The 26094-nt window shown below is 35.4% G+C and overlaps 1 protein-coding gene across 3 annotated transcripts; it reads left to right on the top strand.

Annotated features, from left to right (window-relative positions):
• Positions 1-9857: 9857 nt before the first annotated feature.
• Positions 9858-26089, top strand: LOC137820230 (uncharacterized). 3 transcript variants are annotated; one of them, XM_068624189.1, is made up of 4 exons: positions 9858-10621; positions 10748-10868; positions 23376-24177; positions 25258-26089. In XM_068624189.1, exons 3-4 carry the CDS (start codon positions 23389-23391, stop codon positions 25444-25446), a joined length of 978 nt encoding a protein of 325 aa, XP_068480290.1. In that variant the 5' UTR covers positions 9858-10621; positions 10748-10868; positions 23376-23388; the 3' UTR covers positions 25447-26089. The 3 variants fall into 3 exon arrangements, 2 of the variants coding, with proteins under 2 accessions (XP_068480290.1, XP_068480291.1); XM_068624190.1 differs by having other exon boundaries at positions 23371-24177; XR_011082590.1 differs by lacking the exons at positions 23376-24177; positions 25258-26089 and adding an exon at positions 10975-11319 and having other exon boundaries at positions 9877-10621.
• The last annotated feature ends 5 nt before the right edge of the window (positions 26090-26094 follow it).

Below are 26094 nucleotides of genomic sequence, written 5' to 3'. Positions count from 1 at the left end.
ATTGTCACATACTATGAAGCATAGACACATACACGACATGGATACGGATATAGGGATACCGCTAAATTGAAAAATATAGGATACAGGACATGTCATATATATATATATATAATATTGTTAAAATATATTAATATACTTCCTAATCTAAAAAAATTAAAAAATATATATATATTTATAAAAAAAATCTAACAAAAGATAAACATATTTAAATTATAATGTTTGAATTTTACATTTGTTCATCGTTATTGAAAAATACAACTTCTAATTCTGGTTGATTAAGAGGTAAATTAGCAATCTCAAGAATTCCATTTTCATCTAATGAAAAAGCATAAATATTTATCATTAAGTGATTATATTTACATAATCATATTTAGGTTATTATATTTAAATAAGTATAAATATTTATCCTTAAGTCGTTATATTTATATAACAATAAATATTTATCATGAAGTGGTTATATCTACATAAGTACAAATGCTTATCATTAAGTGGTTATATTTACATAATCATAATTAAGTCATTATATTTAAATAAACATAAATATTTATCATTAATTAAGTAAGTATATTTACATAATTATAAAAATATTTATCATAATAACTATCAAAATATTTATCATTAATTAGTTATATTTATATAATCATATAGATATTTATTTTTAAGTGTTTATATTTATATAATTATAAAAATATTTATCATTAACTATAATCATAAAAATAATTATGTCATTACATTTATATTATCATATAAATATTTATCAAATAAGTAGTAGTTAATAACTAGTTATATTTATTTAAAAATATTTAAAGTATTATAATTAAATATAAAATATTGTGATTTAAAATATTTTATTTCTTTTGAAGTTAAAGTTTAATATTATAATATTAATATTTAATAAAATATTAATATTTAATAAAATATTAATATTTAATAAAATATTACTATTTAAAAATTAATTTAAACTATAAAAAGTAATTTTATGACAAACACCAAAGCACCGTGTCACTGTCACACTCAAAATAAATACAGTATAGAAAAACAGACACATGTCATGTCAGTAATATAATAAATTAATAAATATCAATTTTCTATTCTCTTCATCTTTTTAAAAAAAAATTCTTAAAGCTTTATCTTCTTTCTTTCATTAGTTCATAGTTTTCGTCCCTCCTTCATCTTCTTTGTTCTCCTCTGCATTTAAAAGTATTCATCACATGTCCACAATTTGGATTATGTCCAACCCAACTCACTACATTCAACACGGTATCGACTTCGTGTCCACCAAATATCTATGTTCAGTACGCATCCGACGCACAAAAGCGACTATCACCAGCCATGTCGAACCTTCATGATCACATATAATAAAACTAACACAACTAATGCATAACAAATTTATCCTCCAAACTACATACACATGACAACCTACTAAATCAGTCTAACTGACTAGTTACTTTACACTTGAATACTCACTTTATATCTTATATTATAATTATATATATTTTATTCTCTAATTGATATAAGTGTGAGAATATAATTAATAAATGGATCTGCATTAGATACTCACTCATACCTTGTATATAGATTTTTTCTCTCATTAAAAATGCATCTGATTAAAATCCACAACTTGAGTTATAAAATTTAAATGATGAACTTTATCAATAGATCGATCAAAGACGTTCAACGCTGCCACCTATTCATGATACGTAAAAGCACATATTAGGAAAACCGAAGCAATAAAAAATAACTAAGAATTTATCCGAAAAATCAAAATCTTTTTTCTTTTAATCTATTTTTAGTCAATCGAATAAGTTAGTTTGTGTACCTGTATGGATATTGGGGACTGAGTAATGTTGGTCCACGTCGATACAAGGTGTCTGCTCCAGTCTTAGTTGTCTTGTCCTTCGAGTTTCCTTCTTCCTCGCGTGCCTCGGTCGGCCGGTGGGGGTACCTGCGATTGTGCTCCGACGCTCAAGTCAGTAATCTCTCTCAGTGAGAATCCTTGATAATTTGAAAAACATACCTCTCTCTCTTTCTTTCTCTTCTTTTGTATGTCCTTTGGGCTTGGGCCCCCTGGGTCATTAGTGGTTTGCGACGTGTTTTGTGGTCCTTGGGTCGTGTTAGATGGTTTCCTGGGATCTAGGGGTGTTCCCGAAAATCCAGGGAGTGCTCATGTGTGTTTGTTACTCAGTGGGAATTGTAACCGTTTATCCCACGTGTAACCATGTTCCTTGCTTAATTAGATAATTTAATTCGGACAACGCGGTCGTCCGGTACCGACCGGTACAGTTTGAAAATCAAGAACCAGACTAAATCAGATCGAATTAAGCCAAGTCTTTTTTTATTTATTTAAATATGATGTCATAAATTTAAAGTTAATTAGCGACTAGCAGATATATATACGAGTACTAAGTCAAACTAAGTCCTTTATTGTATTTAAATATAATATCAAACATTTAGTGTCAATTAACAACTAGTAGATATATATGTTTCTTAAATATTATTTTTAGAATTTAATTGGATTATACTTAAAATATATTTACATTTATTAAAATATGAAAATAATTTTTATTGAAGTTTTTATCTATGAATTTATTTAGTTTTTTTATAAATATGAAATAAATTAAAATTTTAAATAAAAAAAGTTACGTAAAAAAGACAAAAAGATATAATATTTTTTTGCAATAAAACGTTTAACAATATTTTTAAGAAAATGTAACAATTGTATGATAACAAAGTCTATCTAAATTAAACTCTAAAGATTAATTTGATGTAGTTGGAATTTTATATTAAATTAAAACCAAATTTAGATGGCGTTTGAATTTTATGTTACTTTCAAATGAATGTTTAATCAAATTTGGATAAAACCACCCCCAATACTGGTGATACATATTGCACATGGCAAAAGTTAACAGGAGATGAGATGAAAGTCAAGTGAGCCAAACAGACTTACAAGTATTTATGGCAATATATGAATTTTTTTAATTAGGTCAAACTCAACTTAATTCATAGGATTCAATCTTCTATAAATTTGGATAATTATTTTTAAAATTTCATTGAATTTCAAAAACTATTATTGTATAACGATTAAAAAAATTAATAGAAACAACTTAAGCATAGAACACTAATTCATCCTCACCTACTTTATATGTTATATATATTAGTGGAAACACAGGTGTATAAGTATCTGTGTGTCCGCATTTTTTATTTTTATCATTAACATTTTCAAAGTCATAATATTACTACAACAATAAAGAAAAAACGATTCAATATTTTATATTTATTAATAATTCTCAAATTAATGGAATGAATAAATAAAAGAAAATGAAAGAATAAGGTATGGTTGCGAAAGGCATGTATGTATATTCGTGTGAGTAGATCTAAAATAAAAAATAAAAATATTAAAAATAGAAAATTATTCAATTATTAGTTATATGATGGATGCGCACGTAGGTGTTATATATATATATTCGTGCGAGTAGATATATAATATGATAATTATTTATTTTTATAATTAATTTAATTAACACATATGCATTATGTGCATTAATGTATATGTATTATGTGTATTAATATATATGCACTAGTGCATTTGTGCGAGTTGACGAGGTCACAGTCGCCATTCATTCATATTTTTTTTTTCAAAGAAATAATAAGAAAACAAATGATAAGAAGGTATAAACAAGTATAATTTTTAGGAGAGATGAAGATATGAGAAAAAAACTATTCCACACAAAAATTTTAATAATTGCTTTTTATAATATGATAAAATATTAGTTTTAAAAATAAAAAAGAAAAACAGTTTCCAATTAATTATAAGAATAATTAGTTATTTGTTAAATAATTTAAAAATAATGAAATAATTGAAATGTCCAAGATAAAATAATAAAATAAATATTAATATAAGAATAAAATAGATAAACACAAAAAAAAGCCATTATAGAAGAAAATATTTTTTATATATAAGTATAGATAATAAAAAATTAAGATTGGAATCAAATAAAAAATAAACCCTACCATGCACACAAAGAAAAATTTGCAAAATCAGATATAAAGACTTAAAAAAAGGAAAAGAAATCCAAAATGAAAACTACACAAAAATTTCAACATATCACCGTAAATCCACCAACTATTAAAATATTAATATTTTTCGAAAGTTGTAGCACGACTGTGAAAATATGGTAACTTTATGTATTAAAAGGAAAAGATAGAATATGATAAATCTCTTGTATATATTGAACACATAAGGTTATGTTTATATTGGAAAAGAAACATATGGACTAAGCCTATTACATAAATAGAAATATTTAGTAATATCTCATAATATCTAATTATATCTAATAATATCTAACACTCTTCCTCAAGCTGGTGCATATAGTCATATGTACTAGTTTGTTACAAATATAATCAATCCGAGAAGGATTTAGTAAAAATATCTGCTAATTGATTATTTGAATTAACAAACTCAGTCTTGATATATCTCGATATAATTTTTCTCGAATGAAATGACAATCAATCTCAATATGTTTTGTGCTTTCATGAAAAATTGGAATTGAGCTAATATGAAGAGCAACCTGATTATCACATACAAGTGTCATTTGAGTGACCTCTCCAAATTGCAATACTTTAAGAAACTGTTTAAGCCAAATAAGCTCACAAGTAGTTGAGGTCATACCTCTATATTCTGCTTCTGCACTAGATCTCACCACAACACTTTGTTTCTGGCTCTTCCAAGAGATCAAGTTATCACCAATGGAGACACAATAACCGGAAGTTGATCTTCTATCAGATGGAGATCCTGCTCAATCAGCATCTTAATAACAAACGACTTTAGTATGGTTATTATGACCATACAACAAACCTTTTCCAGAAGAGGCTTTAATGTACTTTAGTATACGAATGACTGCATTCAATTGATCTTCACATGGAGAATTAAGAAATTGACTCACCCCATTGACTGCAAAGGAAATATCAGGACGAGTAACAGTGAGATAGTTCAATTTTCTAACTAATCTCCTGTACTTCTCAAGATCTGAAAGAGGCTCCCCCTGATTGGGTAGAAGCTTAACATTGGGATCCATGAGAGTATCAACAGATTTCGAATTCATCAACATAATTTCCTCCAAAATATCCAATGCATATTTTCTTTGAGAGATAACAATATTAGTATTGGATTGTGCTACCTCAATCCTCAAGAAATATCTGAGCTTGCCAAGATCTTTGGTCTGGAAGTTTTGACAAAGGTGTTGTTTTACTTGTGAGATGCCATGGTGATCACTGCCTGTAAGAACAATGTCATCAACATATACTACAAGATAGATACACCCAACACTCGAGTGACGATAAAAAAAACTGAATAATCTGCTTCACTGCGAGTCATACCAAACTGTTGAACAACATTACTAAATTTTCCAAACCAAGCCCTAGGAGACTGCTTGAGGCCATATAAGGATTTGTGAAGACGACATACCCATCCAGAAGACTCCCCCTGAGCAACAAAACCGGGAGGTTGCTCCATATAAATTTCTTCCTGCAAATCCCCATTAAGGAAAGACATTTTTGACAACCAATTGATAAAGAAGCCATTGTTGAAGAGCAACCATGACTATGAATAAGCGAACAAAAGCCATCTTTTCCACTGGAGAAAAAGTATCACCATAGTGTAAACCAAAAATTTGGGTATAACCCTTAGCCACAAGACGAGCTTTGAGACGATCAATAGTACCATCAAGACCAACTTTGATAGCAAAAATCCACCTACAACCAACAAAAAATTTTCCCAGATGGTAAAGGAACAAGTTCCCAAGTTCCATTATTCTGAAGCGCATTCATTTCATCAAGCATGGTTTGATGCCAACCAGGATGAGTTAAGGCATCACCTATAGATTTTGGAATGGATACAGACAAAATAGATGAAAGGCAAGTATAAAAGGGTTGAGATAGTCTATGGTAACTCAAAGCAATATAATGTGGAGAGGGATTATGGGTAGAACGTATACATTTACGGATAACAATAGGAAAATCAGGTTCAACTGTTAGAGGTTCAACTGTCGGAGCCGGAGGGGGATGAGGTGTTGGCACTAGAAAAGAGTCATCTGATGAACGATGAGATGTTTGATGACGACTATACACCTGAAGAGTTGGTGGCGATGGTGAATCATTAGGTGCACTAGGCACAACAAGAGGAATATTAACTTGATTAGATGAAGAAATAGAAGGAAAAGGACAAGACTTAAAGTAAAGGGAAGATTCACTAAAGGTGACATCCGTTGAAATAAAATAACGGTTTAGAGAAGGTGAGAAACATTTATATCCTTTTTGTGATCTAGTGAACCCTAAAAAGACACATTTGTGTGCCTTAGGAGATAATTTATCAAGACCAGGACTAAAATTATGAACAAAGCATGTGGACCCAAAAACTTTGGGAGGTAAAAAATGGAGAGGGTCATGTGGAAATAAAATAGAATGAGGAATTTTGTTATCTAAAACTGAAGATGGCATGCGATTAATGAGATAACATGCATTAAGAACAACATCACCCCAAAAACGCTGAGGAACATCACCATGAATTAAAATAGTACGAGTTGTTTCAACAAAATGTCTATTCTTGCGCTCAGCTACCCCATTTTGTTGAGGTGTATAAGCTCATGAAGTTTGATGAAGAATACCATGAGAAGCCATACAATTTTTAAAATAATGAGAAAGATACTCTCGTCCATTATCACTGTGCAAAATGCGAATGGAAATTCCAAATTGATTTTTAATTTCATTGTAAAATATTTGAAATATTGAAAACAACTCATAACGGTTTTTCATTAAAAACACCCAAGTACATCTTGAATAATCATCAATAAAAGTAACAAAATACTGAAATCCTAAATTAGATTTAATACGACTTGGTCCCCAAATGTCAGAGTGAACTAAGGCAAAAGGAGATGAAGCTCGTTGTGAGATACTACTAGGAAAAGAACTACGAATGTGTTTCCCTAACTGACACGACTCACACGATAAACTAGACACATTAGACAAACTAGGAACAAACTGCTGCATCTTGGCAAGACTAGGATGACCCAACCGAGCATGAATGAGAGATGGAGAATCCATAATCACGCCAACATGTGCAGAGATCTGTAATTGATAAAGTCCATGAGACTCACATCCGATGTCAATCATCTGTCCCAAACTCTGGTCCTGTAAAGAAACAAAATATTTGGTAAAAGAAATAACACAATCAAGGGAACGAGTGAGACGACTAATGGATAATAAGTTAAATGGAGACCCAGGGACATAAAGAACATTATCAATAGATAAAGAAGGAAAATGGTTAATAGTACCAACACCATGTGATGGTACCTTATATCCATTGGCAATGGTAACTGAAGGTAAATAACCCGTAATAGATGGGGAAGAGAAAAAAGATTGATTACCAGTAATGTGATCTGTGGCACCTGAATCTAGAACCCAAGGGCCAAGGGAAGTAGAGTGAGTGAGGCCAACAAAAGATATACCTGAATGTGCAACAAAAGTTGTGGAACTAGAGTTCTAACGATCCTCATACCATTTAAGAAATTCATTGAAAATAGCAGGTTGGCCTAGGGTATCAATTGAAGTATGGTCCATAGTAGAAGGTTGCACAAAAGCAGTTTAAGAAATTAATTGAAAATGGCAGGTAAACACACCATTGATATAACGTCTCATGTTGATGACTCTTCTGCTTTAGTCTCTCATCATAATGATCGTACTCACCTTCACAAGTCGGGCAAAGGGCGTCACAAGTGTGACCATTGTGGCAAACTTGGTCACAAAATTGACAGATGTTATGCCTTACATGGTCGTCCTCCTAAATCTGTTATGGTTGCTCAAACTGTCCATGTGCAACCTTCTACTGTGGACCATACTAGAATTAATACCCCAGGCCAGCTTGCTATTTCAATGAATTTCTTATATGGTATCTAGAACATAAGGTTAAGGTTCAATTTTTATTGGTGAACCCACTATTCACTAGAATTGTTCAACCACCGCCTTGCCGGAGTCGTCATCAGACCCTCGTCGGAGCAGTCGCCAAACCCTCGCTCAAGCAGCCGTCGGACCCTCGCCGGAGCAGCTGCCAAAATCGTTGCCGAAGCCTTCATCTTTGCTGTTGCCGCCAATTAACTAGTCACTGGATTTGTTCTTATCCTCTATGGCTTCTTCCGTTTCCGCTGCCATTATGCCTTCTTCCACTGCTGCTACCACTGTAGCTTCTTCCGCAGTCATTATGTCAGATCCATCTATTTATACTAATTACGTCAATGCTCATCTTTCCATTGAGAAATTGGATGGAACCAATTATGACACAAGAGATTTATCCTAATTTTTTTTCTCTATCATCATTCTATAATATTTTTTCCTGTCATTATTCATCTCTCCTTAACTACTACAACAATGATCAACAACCAAGAAATATACCACACTCTTTCAGCTCTTGTGCCATTGTATGTGCCCATGATTTTAGCCTATGGCTCGGTTCGGTGGTGGAAGATCATTACGCCCCAGAACAGTGTTCTGGCATAAATCGCTTCGTGACATTTTTCTCAATTCCTTTCCTTAACTTCTATTTCCTAGCTACCAACATCCCTTACACTATAAACTTGGGATTCATAGCCCCACACACACTTCAGAAATTGGTGATTCTACACGCTCTTTTTTTCTATGGTAACAACCATGTACAGAGATTCATAGTATTATTATAACAATAAAAAAATTTAATATTTTATATTTATTAATAATTCTTAATTTAATGGAAAAAAATAAAAGGAAAGAAAAGAATAATGTTTTGTTGCAAGTAGATCTAAAATATAAAATTAAAATATTAAAAATAAATAATTATTTAATTATTAGTTATATGTATGTATGAATGAGCGTGTATGTATTATATATATATATATATATTTTGGTGCGAGTAAATATATAATATGATAATTATTATTTTTATAATTAATTTAATTAGTATATATATGTATTATGTGCATTAATGTATATGTAGTATGTGTATTAATGTATATGCATCAGTGCATTCTTGCGAATTGACGGAGGTTACAATTGCGGCTGCCATTCATTCATATTAAGAAATCAAATGATAAGTAGAAATAACAACTATAAACTATAAATTTTAAGAGGTGAGATATGAAAAAAAAAAATTATTCACATACAAAACTTTTAATAAACTGTTGTACATTCAAAACTTTAAATTAGTAACAACTTTTTATAAAATAATAAAATATTAGTTTTACTAATATTTAAAAGTAAGAAAGATAAACAGTTATTAATTACTTATAACAATAATTAGTTATTAATTAAATGTTTAAAAAATAATGAAATGATTGAAATGTCTAAAATAAATATTTATATAAGGATAAAATTAATAAAGACAAAATAATAAAGAAGAGTTAAAGAGGAAAATATTTTTATATATAAGTATAGATATTGATTATTTAATATTATTTTTATTCAAATTATATATTTATATTAAAATATAAAAAATAGTAATATTTTTTTATCTAAATAATTACATAGTATTAAAATTAATATAAATATTAAATTTTAGTTTATTATAATTAAACAGAATACAAACCATAAATGTATTGTATATTAAGTTTTTAAATTATTAAATAATGTAATCTACTGTTTTAAAATATTTCAAAATTAGAAATCTAGACTATGAAGAAGATCATTCGATATTTTCTTTTAATCAAACAATTTTATTCCCGAAAAGTAATTTATTTATTTAAAATGATTATATATACTTATTGAAAAATATATATGAATTAAAAACTTAACTTATTCAGAATTTTTATTTTATTTCATTGATAGATTTATTGAAACTCTAATGAGGATTGTAAACCAACCCTAGTGATGTGATGAAATGGAAGATGAGAATCCCTCCCGCCCTTTATATTCCATTCCAAGCAAGCATCCGTGTCCATCAGACTCAGTTTTTGTTGAAGAAACAGTTTCATTTCTCTTCATTTTGCAAATATGGGAACCTCTCTTCTTCTTCGCTCCCACGATTGTCTTCAAGCCCGTGATGCTTTGCCCCTTACTTCATCTTCCATTAGATCACAAACAAACCCTAATCCCAACCCCAACCCTTGCCAGAATCGCCGCCGGAGGCTCTACGACGGAAATCGCTCCGGCATGGTGGTGAAGGCCCCCGTCGCAAACCTCGTAATGGGCCAAGTCAAGATCCTCAAGAGAGGCGAGAAGCTGAGCCCTGAAAACATCGGTTCCAGCGATGATGGTTTTGATCTGGCTTTGGGATCCACGAACCGGTTGGGTCCGGATCCGAGTTCTGTTCCGGTTCCGGGGTTCCTCTCTCTGAGGCGGTTATGATGATGAATTGGTTGATTGTATTGTTAGATTTCGGCGTCGATTGAGCGCACGTGAGACCTGACGTGAGAAGTGGTTGTTCGGAACTTTCTTGATCATTTGATCTGATTGCATGGTCTCGACGAGCGAATGATTTGATTAATTTTTTTTCGAGACTCATGGTCCTTGGGTGCAAGGCAATGAAGATAAAATCGAAGGCGAAAGGGGAAAACTTTTGGTCCCGCGAAGCTTTAGGTCACCGTTGAAGACAAGATAATAGGTTATCCTATTGTAAATTCCCATAGTGTTGTTATTTAAGTATACCACATTAATCTAGTAATATGTGTGTGTGGGTGTTGTGTTGTTCTGAAACTTAATAGAATAAACTTTCTGGTATTGGTGGCAGTGTATGACTGAGATAGATATCTCCTCATGACTTGAATTGAACCTGCAATGTTCTTTGGGGAGGAGCAATTGATTGGATACAATTGGTGATTTCTTTGGGAAGATTGTGAATTGCGAAATTGGTGCGTCTTATCAAACCTACCAATATTGTGATGCTTGTTTTGGTTGATTTGATGAACTAGTTCATACATGTTAAAGTGGCCAATTGTAAATTGATATTATTTCCAGTTGTTGAGGTGCAAGTGCTATTCGGGCTTGGGTCTGATCAAAACCCAGTTACATGTGAGAGAAAAAAATGTGGGTGTGCGTGTTACTCTTACCTTGTCTGGCTCTTTTAAACTAGCGAAGGATTATGTATTAAATTAGATTCCTAGCTAAAAAGCATATGCTTTTTCGTTGGTATTGCAGAATGACCACGAAATCCTTTTCTTGTGTTGCTTACATCATTGACACCGACTACACTAACACGATGACGGTAGTTTGTGGCCACTGGCCAGATGGGCCAATGTTGTTTGTGGCACAAGTCTTAGTGAATAATAGTATCTCTAATTTGATTGCACACTTTATTGACAAGGACCAGAAGCTTCTAAAGAAAACACTCCATTTTACTCTAATATTAGAACATGCGGGAGAAATCATTGCTAAAAGTATAGAGACTTGTTTAAATAATTGGGAATTGAAGGAGTTCTTAGTGTTATTGTAGATTAGATCAAAGGATATTATCATGGAATTACTTGTCTTGAAGGGAGAATAATTAAACATTTGAAGTCATCACTAACAAGGTTAACTAGGTTCAAGGCATGTGTGGAGCAAGAGAAATATTATTACAAAGGTCATCTCTGTCTTTGACGATGAAAATATGTGAAATTCAACTTATCTAATAGAGATGACCTTGAAATTTAAATCCGCCTTTGATTTGTTTTATATTTAAAGACAAGAAATTTGGTGTTGAATGTCCAAAAACAATGGTAGTGTGTCGTTAGAAGATTGAAACCATGTTAGGTTGGTTATACCATGCTAAGATTGAAATACAAAACACAAAAAAAAATATTTCTGAACTTAAAGATATGTTTACTCAATTCTTAAGACCCTAAACAAACCTTGGAATAAACATGGAGAAGGGTTTAATAATAGAAGATAACATTATAGAGAACCTTATTTTCAGAGTGAAGGGCCTTGAGTAGTCACCATAATGTGAACTACTACCAATAGCCCTTGGCCTAGATATAAAAGTTTTTTCCAAAGAACTTAAGGTAGACATTCCTTTCTTCTTGACTAGAGAAAATGTAAAAGAATATTTAGACTGAAAAATGAAGATATAACGAACATTTGAATGCCACTAAGTCAACCATGAGAGGAGAATGTCCATAGCAACATTGAGCTTTCAGGGATTAACCATGTACTGGTGAACAACCTTAATTAGAGACCTGCATAATAACCTCCAAATTCGCTACTGGAATGAACTTAGGGCAAACCTTGAGGAAGCGCCATGTACCTTCATACTATGATAGGGAGTTGATGTACCAACTCCGTAAACTCCAACATAATGATAGAACTATAGAGAAATATAGGCAACAAATGAAGTTACCATGAGGGCAAAAATAAGAGAAGAACCAAGAATAACCATGACGAGGTTCTAGAGTGACCTTAATCATGAAATCTAGGATAAGGTTGAACTTCTATCTTATAATGATGATCTAAATGATTTGGTTCAACTTTGTGGGAGGATAATGTTGAGGGGGATGTGATATGACACTTAAAGATTTTCACAAATATCAATTTATCTTTAAAAAACAATAATCTTAATTGATTGATTATAAAAAACCACATGTTAAAACTTTGATCAGGAAGTCAGTTAGAAATAGTTAGTTCACACTTTTTCAAGAGCTACATCCAATTACAACATCACACGAAATAGTTTTCACTAAAAACACAATATAGTACAAAGATCACACAAGAACACATATCTAGAAAGAACTCTACAAGATCAGTTGTACCTGTGTAACACCATGTTGCACTGTAATTGTACTGGACAGAGCGCTCAGGGCTCAGTGTTCGGTGGTTGGATCTCGATGCATGGCACAGACAGGTCAGCTCGGCTGTTGAGCCAGTATAGTGGACCACGTGATTGGGCCCAATTTGGTTGGTAAACCCATTATGGCGTAAGTTAACCTTTAATATGGTCACTGGTAAAAGGTATTTTTGGACCTAGGGGTACGCATAACACATATGGTGACTAGGTTAAGTAAATGTTTTCTTTAGCTTAAGTCCACATGTCCTAGGGCGCTTAGGGGCTAAGTTGCATGCTTGATAAAAGTTAATGTTGCACCATGAGCAGGTTGCCCACATAGATAATGTTGCGCCATGAGTAGGGTGCCCCGTAAGAAGAATATCCCCTCATGTTGGCGCATAAGTTGGTGCCCCGTTGACAGATGGTTGTTTTGTTATTATTTTATCACTCCTTAGAGATAAGATTCTTTTATGTTGTAGCACCTTGAGAGAAGGCGTCCATAAAAAGAATGTTCTCTTGTTGAATATGCTTTCAGTTGAGATTAGATTCTCGTGAGAGAAAGCTGTTACAAAAGATAAGCTATAAAAAGGACTTGAAACCCCATGTAAAGGTATGTTGTTTTTGAGACTGAAACTGAATACTTCTTTATATTTAATAAGCCATTTACTGACTTGATCGTCGGAGTGCAATCAACAAGTAGGACTCCCTCTGCTTCAACGAAGCCATGTTCCAGTGCAACCAAACGCAAAACATATTCTAGAAGAGGCAGATCGAGGCTAGAATTTGTTGTCAAGGTCAACCGGCGAGGAAGTCAATCGGCAAGAACATTTGGCGTCCACCGTGGGGCTTGATAAAACTCGATCCCACCCACAATTGTGATTAAGCCCTCTTATGTAATGAGAAACACAAGGCAAGGTCCATTGGGATCTGAGGGGAACGACACCCGCACTCTACAACAGCTTATGGAAACCGTGAGGGCTCTCCAGGAAGTTAACGAACAGTACAAGTGAGAGTAGGAGCGGATACAACGAGAGGCCAGAACCGAACAGGAAAGGCTAGTGGTAGAAGAAGTGGCAGAAGCAATGGTGGTGGCCAAAGCTAAAATGGAAAAACTCATGGCAGAAGCTTGAGCTGAGCAGCTGCTTAGGCAAGATCAGCTGATGGCAGAGATAGACGTTTCACAAGTAAGCAGTGAGGAGTTGCACAAGGCCAACGAGGAATTGCACAAGAACTTACAACAACTTGATGAATTCTCTACAGTGGAGCGGGGCCCGATTGCTCAGCTAAGAGCTCGCCCCAAGCCATTCTCGCAGGCGATTATGGGCGCTCTCATACCAGCTAACTACATAACACCCAAGATTGTTTTTATGGGCGTAGAAGACCCTGAGAGCCATCTTACGACGTTTAATGACCAAATGATCATTTTGGGAGGAACAAACTCCATCCATTGCAAGATGTTCATGGGGACATTCACATGCACAACTATGTAGTGGTTCAGTGGCCTTCCTGACGGCCACATCACCTCATTCGACCAGTTTTTTGAGTTATTCAAGGAATAATTCATTGTTAATTGAGCCCAACCACTGGTTCCCTTTGACATTTTTAGCATGAAGCAGAGGCAAGGTGAGTCTCTGAAGAATTATTTGAATAGGTTTAGGGTGTTCACAGTGAAGCTCCAGACCCAGGATGAGCCCTTGATGGTCCACGCCTTTAGGCAGGGGTTGACGACGGGATCGTTTAGCGACTCATTAATAAGGAATCCAGCAAGGACGTTTGGGGAGATACGATGTCAAGTTGTCGCTCACATCGGTGCATAAGAAGCAGTATCTATGAAGCACAATAGCATACACCCAAAGCAAGCCAAGCCCAAAGAAGGTAGCCGAGCCCGACCTCTGAGGGTCCATGAAGTCGTGATGGAGAAAATGTCAAATGCAAGGCGAGCGCCATACTCAGTTGGGAAGAACCAGCCTAGGACGAAGGCAAAGGAAGACCTGGCATTTTGATCAAGGTTCTAAATGACCTACAATGAGTTGTTGAATATACCGGGGGTGGTGGATAAACTGAAATTCCCCCAAAAGTATGATAGGAACTTAAGACCACAAAAGGAGACCTGGAGCAAGTTCCACAAGGGATTTGGGCATGATGTGGAGCATTGTATAGCTATGGGCTATCAGTTAGCAGGCCTGGTGAAAGATGGATTCTTGAAGGAATATCTGGAAGGGAACCAGGAAGGGTCAAAAGAAGAGATCGCTTTAGGGGACCACATGCATGAGGAACTAGTCCATGGTGAGCTGAACGCCATCTTGGGAGGATTCTCTCAAAGCGTAAGAAGTACACGAGAGAGGTGATGGCAGTAGAGGCAAGGAGGTCTGACCAATCGGCAGAGCCCGACCTGTGCTGACCTGGGAGACATAGTCTTGTATGAGGATGATCTGGTGGTGATATCTGTTGTCATCGTGGAAATAAGAGTACACCGAGTTCTCGTCGATCAGGGGAGCTTAGCTGATGTGATGTTCTGAGTAACATTTAATAATTAGCGGTTGTCACCTGACCAATTAAGGTCATATGATGGTTGTTTGTTTGGCTTCACGGAAGATCAGGTGGATGTGTGTAGGCATGTGGAGCTGAGGACAACTTTCTCAGATGACACCTTAGCTCACACGATCAACATTAGGTATACAGTAGTTAATGTTGTCTCGACCTATAATTTGCTTTTGGGAAGACCCTCCTTGAACAGGTTAGGCGTGGTGGCTTCGACGAGGCACATGAAGATGAAATTGTCCTCCCTTGATGGAGGGGTGATCGTTATCAAGTCAGACCAGAAGGCAGCTTGGAAGTGCTATGAGAATAGTCTGAAGAGCATGAGAGAGTATGTTCGATCACGGTTCAGGCACGAGAGTCAGAGGTGATCTGATATTTTTGGACTTAGGGGTACGCATAACACATATGGTGACTAGGTTAAGTAAATGTTTTCTTTAGCTTAAATCCGCGTGTACTAGGGTACGTAGAGGCTAAGTTGCATGCTTGGTAAAAGTTAATGTTACACCATGAGCAGGGTGCCCACGTAGATAACGTTGCACCATGAGTAGGGTGCCCCGTAAGCAGAATATCCAGTTGGCGTATAAGTTGGTGCCCTATTGACAGATGGTTGTTATGTTATTATTTTATGCACTCCTTAGAGTAATTCAATTTTTTTACGTGTTAAAAACTCTACTTGCAAAACTCAATTTATCAAGCACATTAAAACACAACTTTTAACACATTAAAACTTAACAAAAAAACACCAAAAACTTCACAAGTGTTTTTAGTTAGATGGTTTATGAAAATAACAAATTAAAAACTGACTTTTATAAAACCTTTTCAAAAACAGTTTCAAAAATATTTTAACCATTTTTCTCAAATTCATCATCTCATAATGCAAAAGATAAATTATGGACAAAAGACATTATACTAAGAAAAGACTTAGACATACTAGGCTTAATCAAACACAAATTGGACTTCAGATGTCCAACAAAATCCCTAGGCAAACAATCCAACACCTTATCTTTTGGAGTGCATAGTGGAAACAACAAACAACACAAAAAAATCAGAAGAAAAAGTTCTTCATCTTGGAGAAGATTTTTCAGATTAACCCTAAAGTCGCTTAGTTGTTGTTTCAGCCACAAAATATGTGCACAACAACTCCTTGTAGCAATGTATTTAGTTTCTGTAGTTGACAATGCCACACATGCTTGCTTCTTATAGTGCCATGAAATTAGACTAAATCCAAGTAGATGACCGGTGTCACTTGTACTCTTCCTATCCAACTTACAACCAATCAAATTAGAATTTGTGTAACCAACCAGATTCAAAGGTACATGGCTGAGATACCATAATCTTACATCCTTTGTCCCTTGTAAATATTTCAAAATTCTTATGGCTGCTGAAAGGTGTGATTTCTTTGGAAAATATTGAAATCTGGCACACGTACACACAACAAACATAGTCAAATACAAAAGAGAACCAATCAAACTTCTATACTTTGTTTGATAAATGAATATGTCATTCTTGAGTTTACAGTCCCAAAAAGTAGGTTAGCTCATCCATCATATATATGCCAATTTCACTTTTCATGGTATCTACAAATGTTTTTCTTCATGTTGATGAAGAGAGCCTTGTCTATCTCACCTCTTTCATTGGTGCTTGAGATAACAGACACCAACTTAACTTTTCATACCATTGTCGATGAGCTTGCTTTAAGTCATACAAGGCTTTCTTGAGTTTGTACACATGGTTTGAAAATTTATGGTCATCAAACTCAAGTGGTTGTGATAGAAAAACAATTTACAGAAAATACTAGAAACTTCATAAGTGTTTTTAATTTGTTGTTTAAGTGTTTTTAATCAGTTGTCTTATGAAAACAACAAATTAAAAACTTAAATTGTGGACACAAGACATATATACTGTGATATCGTGTGCGGAAGCGTGACAATTTCAACCAAAGATTATGAGAAATTAAAGTAACAAGTAAAGTGAGAATGATACTAGATTTTTTAGGTGGAAACCCCCTTTAAATAGAGGTAAAAAAACCACCGGCGAGAGAGCCAAAACTTTCACTATAATGATACTGGGAGTACAATGAATTCCTCTCAGACTAATAGATAAATAGCCCTAAAACAAATCCTCTCTATATGGGTTAAACACTTACACCCAAGAACAAAAATAGAGAGTATATGAAAAGAGAGAGGAAGCAAGTGTGTGTTGCTTGTTTGTAGTGTGTTACATTGCTTGAAGGAAGCCACTATATATAGTGGTTCTAGGAGACAACAATAATAAATACAATTAATGATAATTAACCTCCCATTGATTGCAATTGATTGCGGCAATTAATCTCCCATTGATTGCAATTGATTGTGGCAATTAACCTCCCAATTATGACAAGAAAACGGAAAGGTGAGTCATAAACCCACAAATCTCCACCTTGACTTGCCTTTGACTGGAACACTCTCTCGCCATGAAGCCTTGATTAAGTATGGATAATACCAGCTAAGTTCAGGCAATGATCGAACTTAGCCGATGGAAGTGGCTTGGTCAACATGTCTGCAGGATTTTCGGTCGTATGAATTTTTTCAACAATTATATCTCCTGTATCAACAATGTCTCGGATAAAATGGTGTTTAATTTCAATGTGCTTGGTCCTTGAGTGATACTTACTGTTCATGGTCAAGTGGACAACACTCTGACTATCACAAAATATAACATGAACATCTTGTTGAAGACCAAGTTCACTTACCAAGCCTCGAAGCCATATAGCCTCTTTCATACCTTCTGTAGCAGCGATATATTCTGCTTCAGTGGTGGACAAAACCGCAATGGCTTGAAGTGAAGAATACCAGTTGATAGCAGACCCACATAGGGTAAAGATGTAAGCTGAAAGTGACCTTCTCCGATCTAAATCACCACCATAGTCAGCATCAACATAGCCAACTGCTCCTCCGGGATCGGCTCTATGTTGATCAAATATCAAACCAAGATCTGGAGAACCTTTTAGATAACGAAGTATCCATTTAACGGCTTCCCAGTGTGCCTTGACTGGATTATGCATGAACTTGCTAACAACATAAGCTAAATCAGGTTTAGTACATACCATAACATACATGAGACTTCCAATTGCATTTGAATACGGGACATGTGACATGCGTCTTTTGTCCTCGTCTGATTTTGGACACTGATCTGATGACAACTTGAAGTGGGCGGCAATTGGAGTATTAACAGCTTTGCAATCTCGCATTCCAAATTTGTCAAGCATCTTAAGAACATACTTCTTTTGTGATAGAAAAAGTTTTCCAGCTTGTCGATCTCTGTTGATCTCCATTCCCAAAATTTTCTTGGCAGGACCTAAGTCCTTCATATCAAATTCACTGCTAAGCTGGACCTTTAACTTGTTAACTAAAGATTTATCTCTTGCAGCAATCAACATGTCATCAACATATAACAACAAGTATATAAATGACCCATCAGATGTCTTTTGAAAATAAACACAATTATCATAGCTACTTCTGGAGTATCCATGTCCAACCATAAAAGAATCAAACCTCTTATACTATTGTCTTGGTGATTGCTTCAAGCCGTAGAGAGATTTCTTCAAACGACATACATGGTCCTCCTTTCCAGGAACAACGAACCCTTCAGGCTGCTGAATGTAAATCTCTTCCTCAAGATTACCATGAAGAAAAGCAGTTTTCACATCTAACTGTTCCAGCTCTAAATCATACAAGGCAACTAAAGCAAGTAATATACGTATTGAAGTATGACGAACAACAGGAGTAAATACTTCATTAAAGTCAATTCCTTTCTCTTGATCAAAACCTCTTACAACAAATCTTGCTTTATTCCTTGTACTCTCAACACCAGGGATCCCTTCTTTTCTCTTAAAGATCCACTTGCAACTAATGACTCGTTTTCCTTCTGGTAACTTCACCAATTCCCATGTTTCGTTTTTTAGAAGACTCTCAACTTCTTCTTGCATAGCAGCAATCCACTTTGTTGAGTCGTCACCAGAGATAGCTTCAGAGTAATTCTTGGGTTCACCTTCTTCACCCATCTCTTGTGCAATAGTTAAAGCATAAGCAATGTTGGCTGATTCTGCAATTAATCTGAGTCGGTTTTCTTGGTCTCTGTTGTGAAAGTTCTTGAGCCATAGACCATGGTTGTGGTAATCCTCGTCGTTTAGGTGGACATTGCTCATGTGGACTCAAATGTTCATTTGTACCATCAATAACAGTGACTTGATCACCTTGAGTACTGGAGGAATTAGGAACGTCTTCCTCATGAGCGGGTGTTTTAATCTCAAACTCCACCTTCTCTCGAGCATCTTTCTGGTCACCTGTATCAATTGAGGAAATAACAATATCTTTTATAGAAGAAAGCATAGCATTTTCATTAAAGGTCACATTTCGACTGTGAATTATTTTGTGAGATTCTGGGTCATATAAACGATAGCCTTTAACCCCTAAGCCATAACCCAAGAAAATGCACTTCTTAGCACGAGGTTCTAATTTTCCCTCGTTTACATGAGAATAAGCAGGGCAACCAAATATTTTAATATTAGAATAATCAACAGGGTTACCTGACCAAACTTCTTCTGGAATGTTGCAATCAATGGATCTGTTAGGAGAGCGGTTTATCAGATAACATGCCGTTGAAGCCGCTTCAGCCCAAAAAGATTTGCTCAAACCAGAATGGGAGAACATGCAACAAACTCTCTCCAGGATAGTTCTATTCATTCTTTCTGCAACCCCGTTATGTTGTGGAGTACTTGGGATGGTGAAGTGTCTGGAAATGCCTTCCTTCTTGCAAAAATCATTGAATTCATTCGAACAGAACTCAAGGCCATTGTCTGTCCTTAACCTTTTTATCTTCTTGCCAATCTGATTCTCAATCAATAATTTCCACTCTTTAAAAGTGGAAAATGCTTCATTCTTATGTTTAAGGAAATACACCCATACTTTTCGTGAGAAGTCATCAATAATTGTCATCATATAACAACATTTACCTTTGGAGGGAACTTTTGACGGACCCCAAAGATTCGAGTGAATGTAATCCAAGGTACCTTTGGTTCTGTGTATGGCTTTAGAAAAACTAACCTTTTTCTGCTTACCAAAAATGCAATGTTCATAGAAATCAACCTTTCTAGTACAGTGGTTACCAAGGTGACCCTTCTTCTTGAGGATTAGAATTCCCTTCTCACTCATGTGGCCTAATCTCATATGCCACAACTTGGTGTTATCTTTGTTGGGTGAGGTAACAGCTGCAGAACCTGTAACAGTTGAACCTTGCATCACATACAAACTATCACATCGAATTGCCTTTAGTAACACAAGAGTTCCTTTAGACACTTTTAAAACTCCACCTTCAGCTGAGTATCTACACCCATGAGATTCAAGGGTGCCTAAGGAAATGAGATTCCGTTTCAACTCAGGGACATATCTGACACCTGTTAAAGTTCTAACAATTCCATCATGTGTCTTGATTTTGATTGTTCCTTCACCAACAACTTTGCATTGAGCATCGTTTCCCATCAAAACAAGACCATTATAAATTGGTTCATATGTGGTAAACCAATCTTTATTGTAAGACATGTGAAAAGTACAACCAGAATCAAGAATCCATTCATTTTTAGACCTTTGTTCAGTGTTGGAAGCTACAAAACAATCCCCATCAGATTCAGTTTCAACAATACTAGCTTCGGCAAATTTTTCTGGTTGTTTACCATTTCCCTTATCTTCTCTATCTTGCTTATTTTTCAATTTATAACATTCAGAGATCTCGTGTCCCTTTTTCTTGCAATAACGACAATATTTGGAGTTCTTGCCTCTAGATTTTGACCTAGATTTATGCTTATTGTTCCTAACTTTCTCTTGGTTTCTCCCTCTAACTACTAATCCTTCACCAGAACTTTCAGAATGAATTTGAGTATCAAATTTTTCTTTGGCTAGTAAATTAGTCTTGACATCATCAAAGCTTAAGGTAAGATAATTACTGTATAACATAATTTCTTTGAATTGTCGATGCGAGGGTGGTAGAGAAACAATAAGTAGAACGACTTTATCCTCATCATCAATTTTAACATCCAAATTTTCCAAATCAATTATGATGGAATTAAATTCATCAAGGTGAGATTGGATGGGAGTACCTTCGGACATTCGGAGTGTAAAGAGTCGCTCCTTTAACCGGAGTTTGTTTGCAAGACTTTTGGTCATGTATAGAGACTCCAATTTACCCCATATGCCTGTTGTACTTTTCTCGTTGATGACCTCACGCAACACCTCACGGGACAAGCATAACTGGATTGCAGACAATGCCTTTTCATCCATCTCATCCCACTGCTCCTCCGTCATAGTGGATGGTCTCATCATTTTACTTGCCAGAACTTTCTTTAAACCATTCTGGGTGAGAACAGCTAGCATCTGGACTCGCCAGATAGCAAAGCTAATTTTACCATCAAATTTCTCAATATCCAATTTCGACATTATTGAACAACAGATCCTGGTTGAATTATCGAAAAGCTCTGATGCCAATTTGTAGTGATATCGTGTGCGGAAACGTGATAATTTCAACCAAAGATTATGAGAAATTAAAGTAACAAGTAAAGTGAGAATGATACCAGAATTTTTAGGTGGAAAACCCCTTTAAATAGAGGTAAAAAAAACCACCGGCGAGAGAGCCAAAACTTTCACTATAATGATACTGGGAGTACAATGAATTCCTCTCAGACTAATAGATAAATAGCCCTAAAACAAATCCTCTCTATATGGGTTAAACACTTACACCCAAGAACAGAAATAGAGAGTATATGAAAAGAGAGAGGAAGCAAGTGTGTGTTGCTTGTTTGTAGTGTGTTACATTGCTTGAAGGAAACCACTATATATAGTGGTTCTAGGAGACAACAATAATAAATACAATTAATGGTAATTAACCTCCCATTGATTACAATTGATTGCAACAATTAATCTCCCATTGATTGCAATTGATTGTGGCAATTAACCTCCCAATTATAACAAGAAAACGGAAAGGTGAGTCATAAACCCACATATACTAAATTAAAGGAAGGCTTAAACATATTAGACTTCAAACGCAACTTGGACGTAAGATGTGGAATACTAAACTAAAGGAAGGCTTAAACATATTAGACTTCAAACGCAACTTGGACGTAAGATGTGGAACAGGTAGAACAACAACATAAAAGAAAATCTAAGAGTTGGAAAGATTAAATACATCCTCTTAAATTTACCATCTCAAAAGGAAAGTCAACAACGTGAAATAGGTTGGTGGAACGTTAAGAGGCATATTACAATCCTCTTAAAGGATATTGGAGAGAAATAGATTTTTGAAGGGCAAATCCAATGGTATGTTCTTATGATATGTTAAGAAATTTGGAGATAAGACCGTGTTTATATATTTAAAGTATTTAAATTTAGGGAAAAACATATGGACTTAGTGACAAGAATACTAGGGTATTTAAAGTATTTACCAGGAAGTGGGTTGTTATACTCGAAAAACAATCATTTAGAAGTAGGAGGCTACTCATAACCATAAGTCCACGACAGTTATCTCACTCTAGTGGGTGGAAACTTGGAGGAGAAAAAAGTAAAAGAAAGTCTCAAGATTGAGCACTGAAGCTGAATGGAGAGGCATGGCAAATGGGATTTGTGAATTACTATGGATTACAAGATTAATGACATAATTGGGATACAAACCAAGGCCAACCATGAAGCTACATTATGATAACCAATTAGCTATTGAAATATCTGAAAATCTCATACAACATGAGAAAACGAAGCATCTTGATGTGGATATAAATTTCATCAAGTAAAGCCTAGATCATAAGATTATTAGCATCCCATATATCAAATCTGAAAATCAATTGCTTGATATATTAAACAAGGCAGTATTCAGAAGGATGGACATGGGTTGTGCTACTTCATTTCTATATTTTGTTATGCGGATTAAAAGAATTATCTTTAATTTTTTTTTCAATTTTTGAGATTAAATATATTTTTTTCTTTAAATTATTAAATAAATATGTTTGAAAATTATTAAATAAAAAGAATACCGTGAATCAAATGCCCCAGCGCAGGTGACATCTGAATATGTATAGAGGCGTGATGAGCCTCCACAACCCGACCGTAGCATTCACAACGCCACCCAACTACGCGGCGAGACTCTCCAACCTACTCAGCCTCAGCGCCTACACTCCCCTCTGGTGCCCCACGCTCCTCATCCAACCCCTTCCCTCCACCCTCGCCCCCTTCCTCTCCCCTCACTCCCTCCACCGCTTCTCCGCCATCGCCTTCACTTCCCGAACCGCAATCCAAGCCTTCCTCCAAGCTGCCACCTCTCTCTCTCACCCTCCGCTCCCTCCCGAGGGCTCCACCTTCACCCTTGCTGCCCTCGGCAAAGACGCCGACCTCATCGACGCCCAATTCCTCTCCGCATTCTGCAGCAACTCCAACAGACTCTGCGTCCTTGTGCCGCCCACAGCCACGCCGAGTGCCCTGGCAGCTGCCCTCGGGGACGGCTGCGGCCGGGGGGTGTTGTGTCCGGTCCCACGGGTTATCGGCGTGAACGAGCCGCCGGTGGTGCCGGGTTTCCTCGAAGAGCTTCGGCGCGGCCGGTGGGTCCCTGTTCGAGTGGAGGCTTACGAGACGCGGTGGGCCGGGCCTGGGTGCGCGGAGGGCATTGTGAGGGCGAGCGAGGAGGGAGGATTGGATGCGGTGGTGTTCACCAGTACCGCTGAGGTGGAGGGCCTGCTCCAGAGCTTGAAAGACTTTGGACTGGGCTTTGCTGACTTGAGACGGAGGTGCCCAAGATTGGTTGTTGCAGCCCATGGGCCTGTTACTGCGGCTGGTGCCCAGAGACTTGGAGTGGAGGTTGATGTGGTGAGTTCGAGGTTTGGTAGCTTTGATGGAGTTATTGATGTTCTTAATGTTACATTCTCAAGATTTTAGAGTTTAGACTCCTAATTAAAGCTCTATTTCTTTTTGAAATGGATTGTGTATATGTGCTTAATATAGCTATAAATTCTACAAAACCTTCAATGCCTTTTGGAACTTGGAACTTGTATCAATGGCGTATGATGAGATTTTCATTATGTTTCACTACAAGTGGACAAGTTTGGCTCGATTCGATTAGTTGTTCAATGATGTGTTAGGGATTATATTTAACATATATAGAAATTTTCACCCCAAAGCCACACATGCCATTTTTGTGGATTTTGTCCCAAAATTATCTGGAATTCGGTATCCACAAATCGATTCTGAAGTAATTTTTTTTCTCATTTAAATTTAAAAATAAAGGAAGAAGTAAAATTAGAGAAAATAAATTAAGTATCAATGATTTAAAATATAAATAGTTGAGAAAAGTGTAGAAATATAAATATCTTTTCAAATTAAATTCAGAAAGGTATTATATTGAGTAATAATGTATAAATGTAATTTTAGTAAGATATAATAATTTACAAATAAAATTGGAGTGATACAGGACACGTGTAATCACGTTTTTGGAGTGATATATATGCATGCACAATATCACATTTTTGTTACTTGTCAGTGTTATATATTTAATTTATTTGTAAATTATTATTTCTTATTAAAATTATTTTTATACATGGAATAATCACTGACTTTTTATTTGTGTGAAGAATGAAAAAAAAAAATTCACCATCTCTTCTATCCATTCCCCCACTCTCAAAATTCGAAACAAACACAAGAATCATCGACTTCCTCATTGCACATATCCAGAAACAAAACATTAGGGAGGTGTTTGTAAGTGTGTTTGCTGCAACTATTTAGTCTGGTACCTCCGGTTATAATTCTGTGGCATTTGCGTTTAGGCAAAGTGAATGTACGAGATTTGGATATCTTATCCAAACAGGGGCTATTGGGTAACTATAAGGGGGAAGGTTTTCTGTTTTGTTAGCATTGCGTGTTTTGAAAGAATCATGCAGATTTTTTGGACAGGATTGCACAAAACCAAGGCCACTTTGGATTATGTTCCTGCTCATTATTGGGGTTGTTAAAAGTTTCACCGTTAGGACATGTCAAGTATTTTCTCTCAGTCATCAACGATTCTTCAAGGCTTACTTGGTGTTCATGATGAAACAAAAATCAGAAGCCTTTGAAAAGTTCAAGCACTGGACACTGAATTAAATTGAAGAAGGTCCAGCTTTCAAAAGATTGACAATGATTTGAAGTTTTGCTCTAGGAAGTTTAATAACTTCTGTGAAGACGAATGAATTGCAAGACCTTTGATTGTTCATTATACTCCACAATAAAATGAATCTACTGAAAGGATGAATAGAATCGTGTTGGAGAGAGTAAAGTGTATGTTATCATTTCTAGTTTGGTAGAGGATAATAGGCCGAAGCGATAAGTAGAACATGTTTCATAATGAATCAATCTCTGTCAACAACAATTGAATTCAAGGTTTGGAAAAACACCTGACTTCTCAATGTTAAAGGTGTTTTAGTGTCCTCTAATGAATGTAAGTTTGAATGAACCCACATAAAATAAGAAGTGTTTGAGGATTATGTGAATTGAGTGAAAGGTTTCATGGTATGATCACAAGTCTGAGTAACAGGTTATTCCTAGAAATTATAAAATTTCATATCCAAACACAGATAAACTAAACTCAAACTTTGTGATCAGTTAAGTTATTCGGCAAGTATTAGTCATTAACAAAGGCGCGTAGAAACTTTATTTAAACAATATAGTGACTATCAACAAAATAGCATGACAATTAAACTCAAATTTATCTGATCTATTGGTAAGAAGTAAAAGCTTCAGATTTAATAAAAT

The sequence above is a fragment of the Phaseolus vulgaris genome, chromosome 9, assembly GCF_000499845.2.
Source record: "Phaseolus vulgaris cultivar G19833 chromosome 9, P. vulgaris v2.0, whole genome shotgun sequence".
Taxonomy (NCBI): Eukaryota; Viridiplantae; Streptophyta; class Magnoliopsida; order Fabales; family Fabaceae; genus Phaseolus; species Phaseolus vulgaris.
This window is presented reverse-complemented; position numbering and strand designations above follow the sequence as displayed.

What these genes read in the sequence shown, in the direction of transcription:
- LOC137820230 (XM_068624189.1), top strand. Translation starts at nt 23,389, where the DNA reads ATGTATAGAGGCGTGATGAGCCTCCACAACCCGACCGTAGCATTCACA. An exon ending in TTGGAGTGGAGGTTGATGTG is followed by an intron (nt 24,178 to 25,257) that starts GTGAGTTCGAGG and finishes TTTTTTGGACAG; the next exon opens with GATTGCACAAAACCAAGGCC.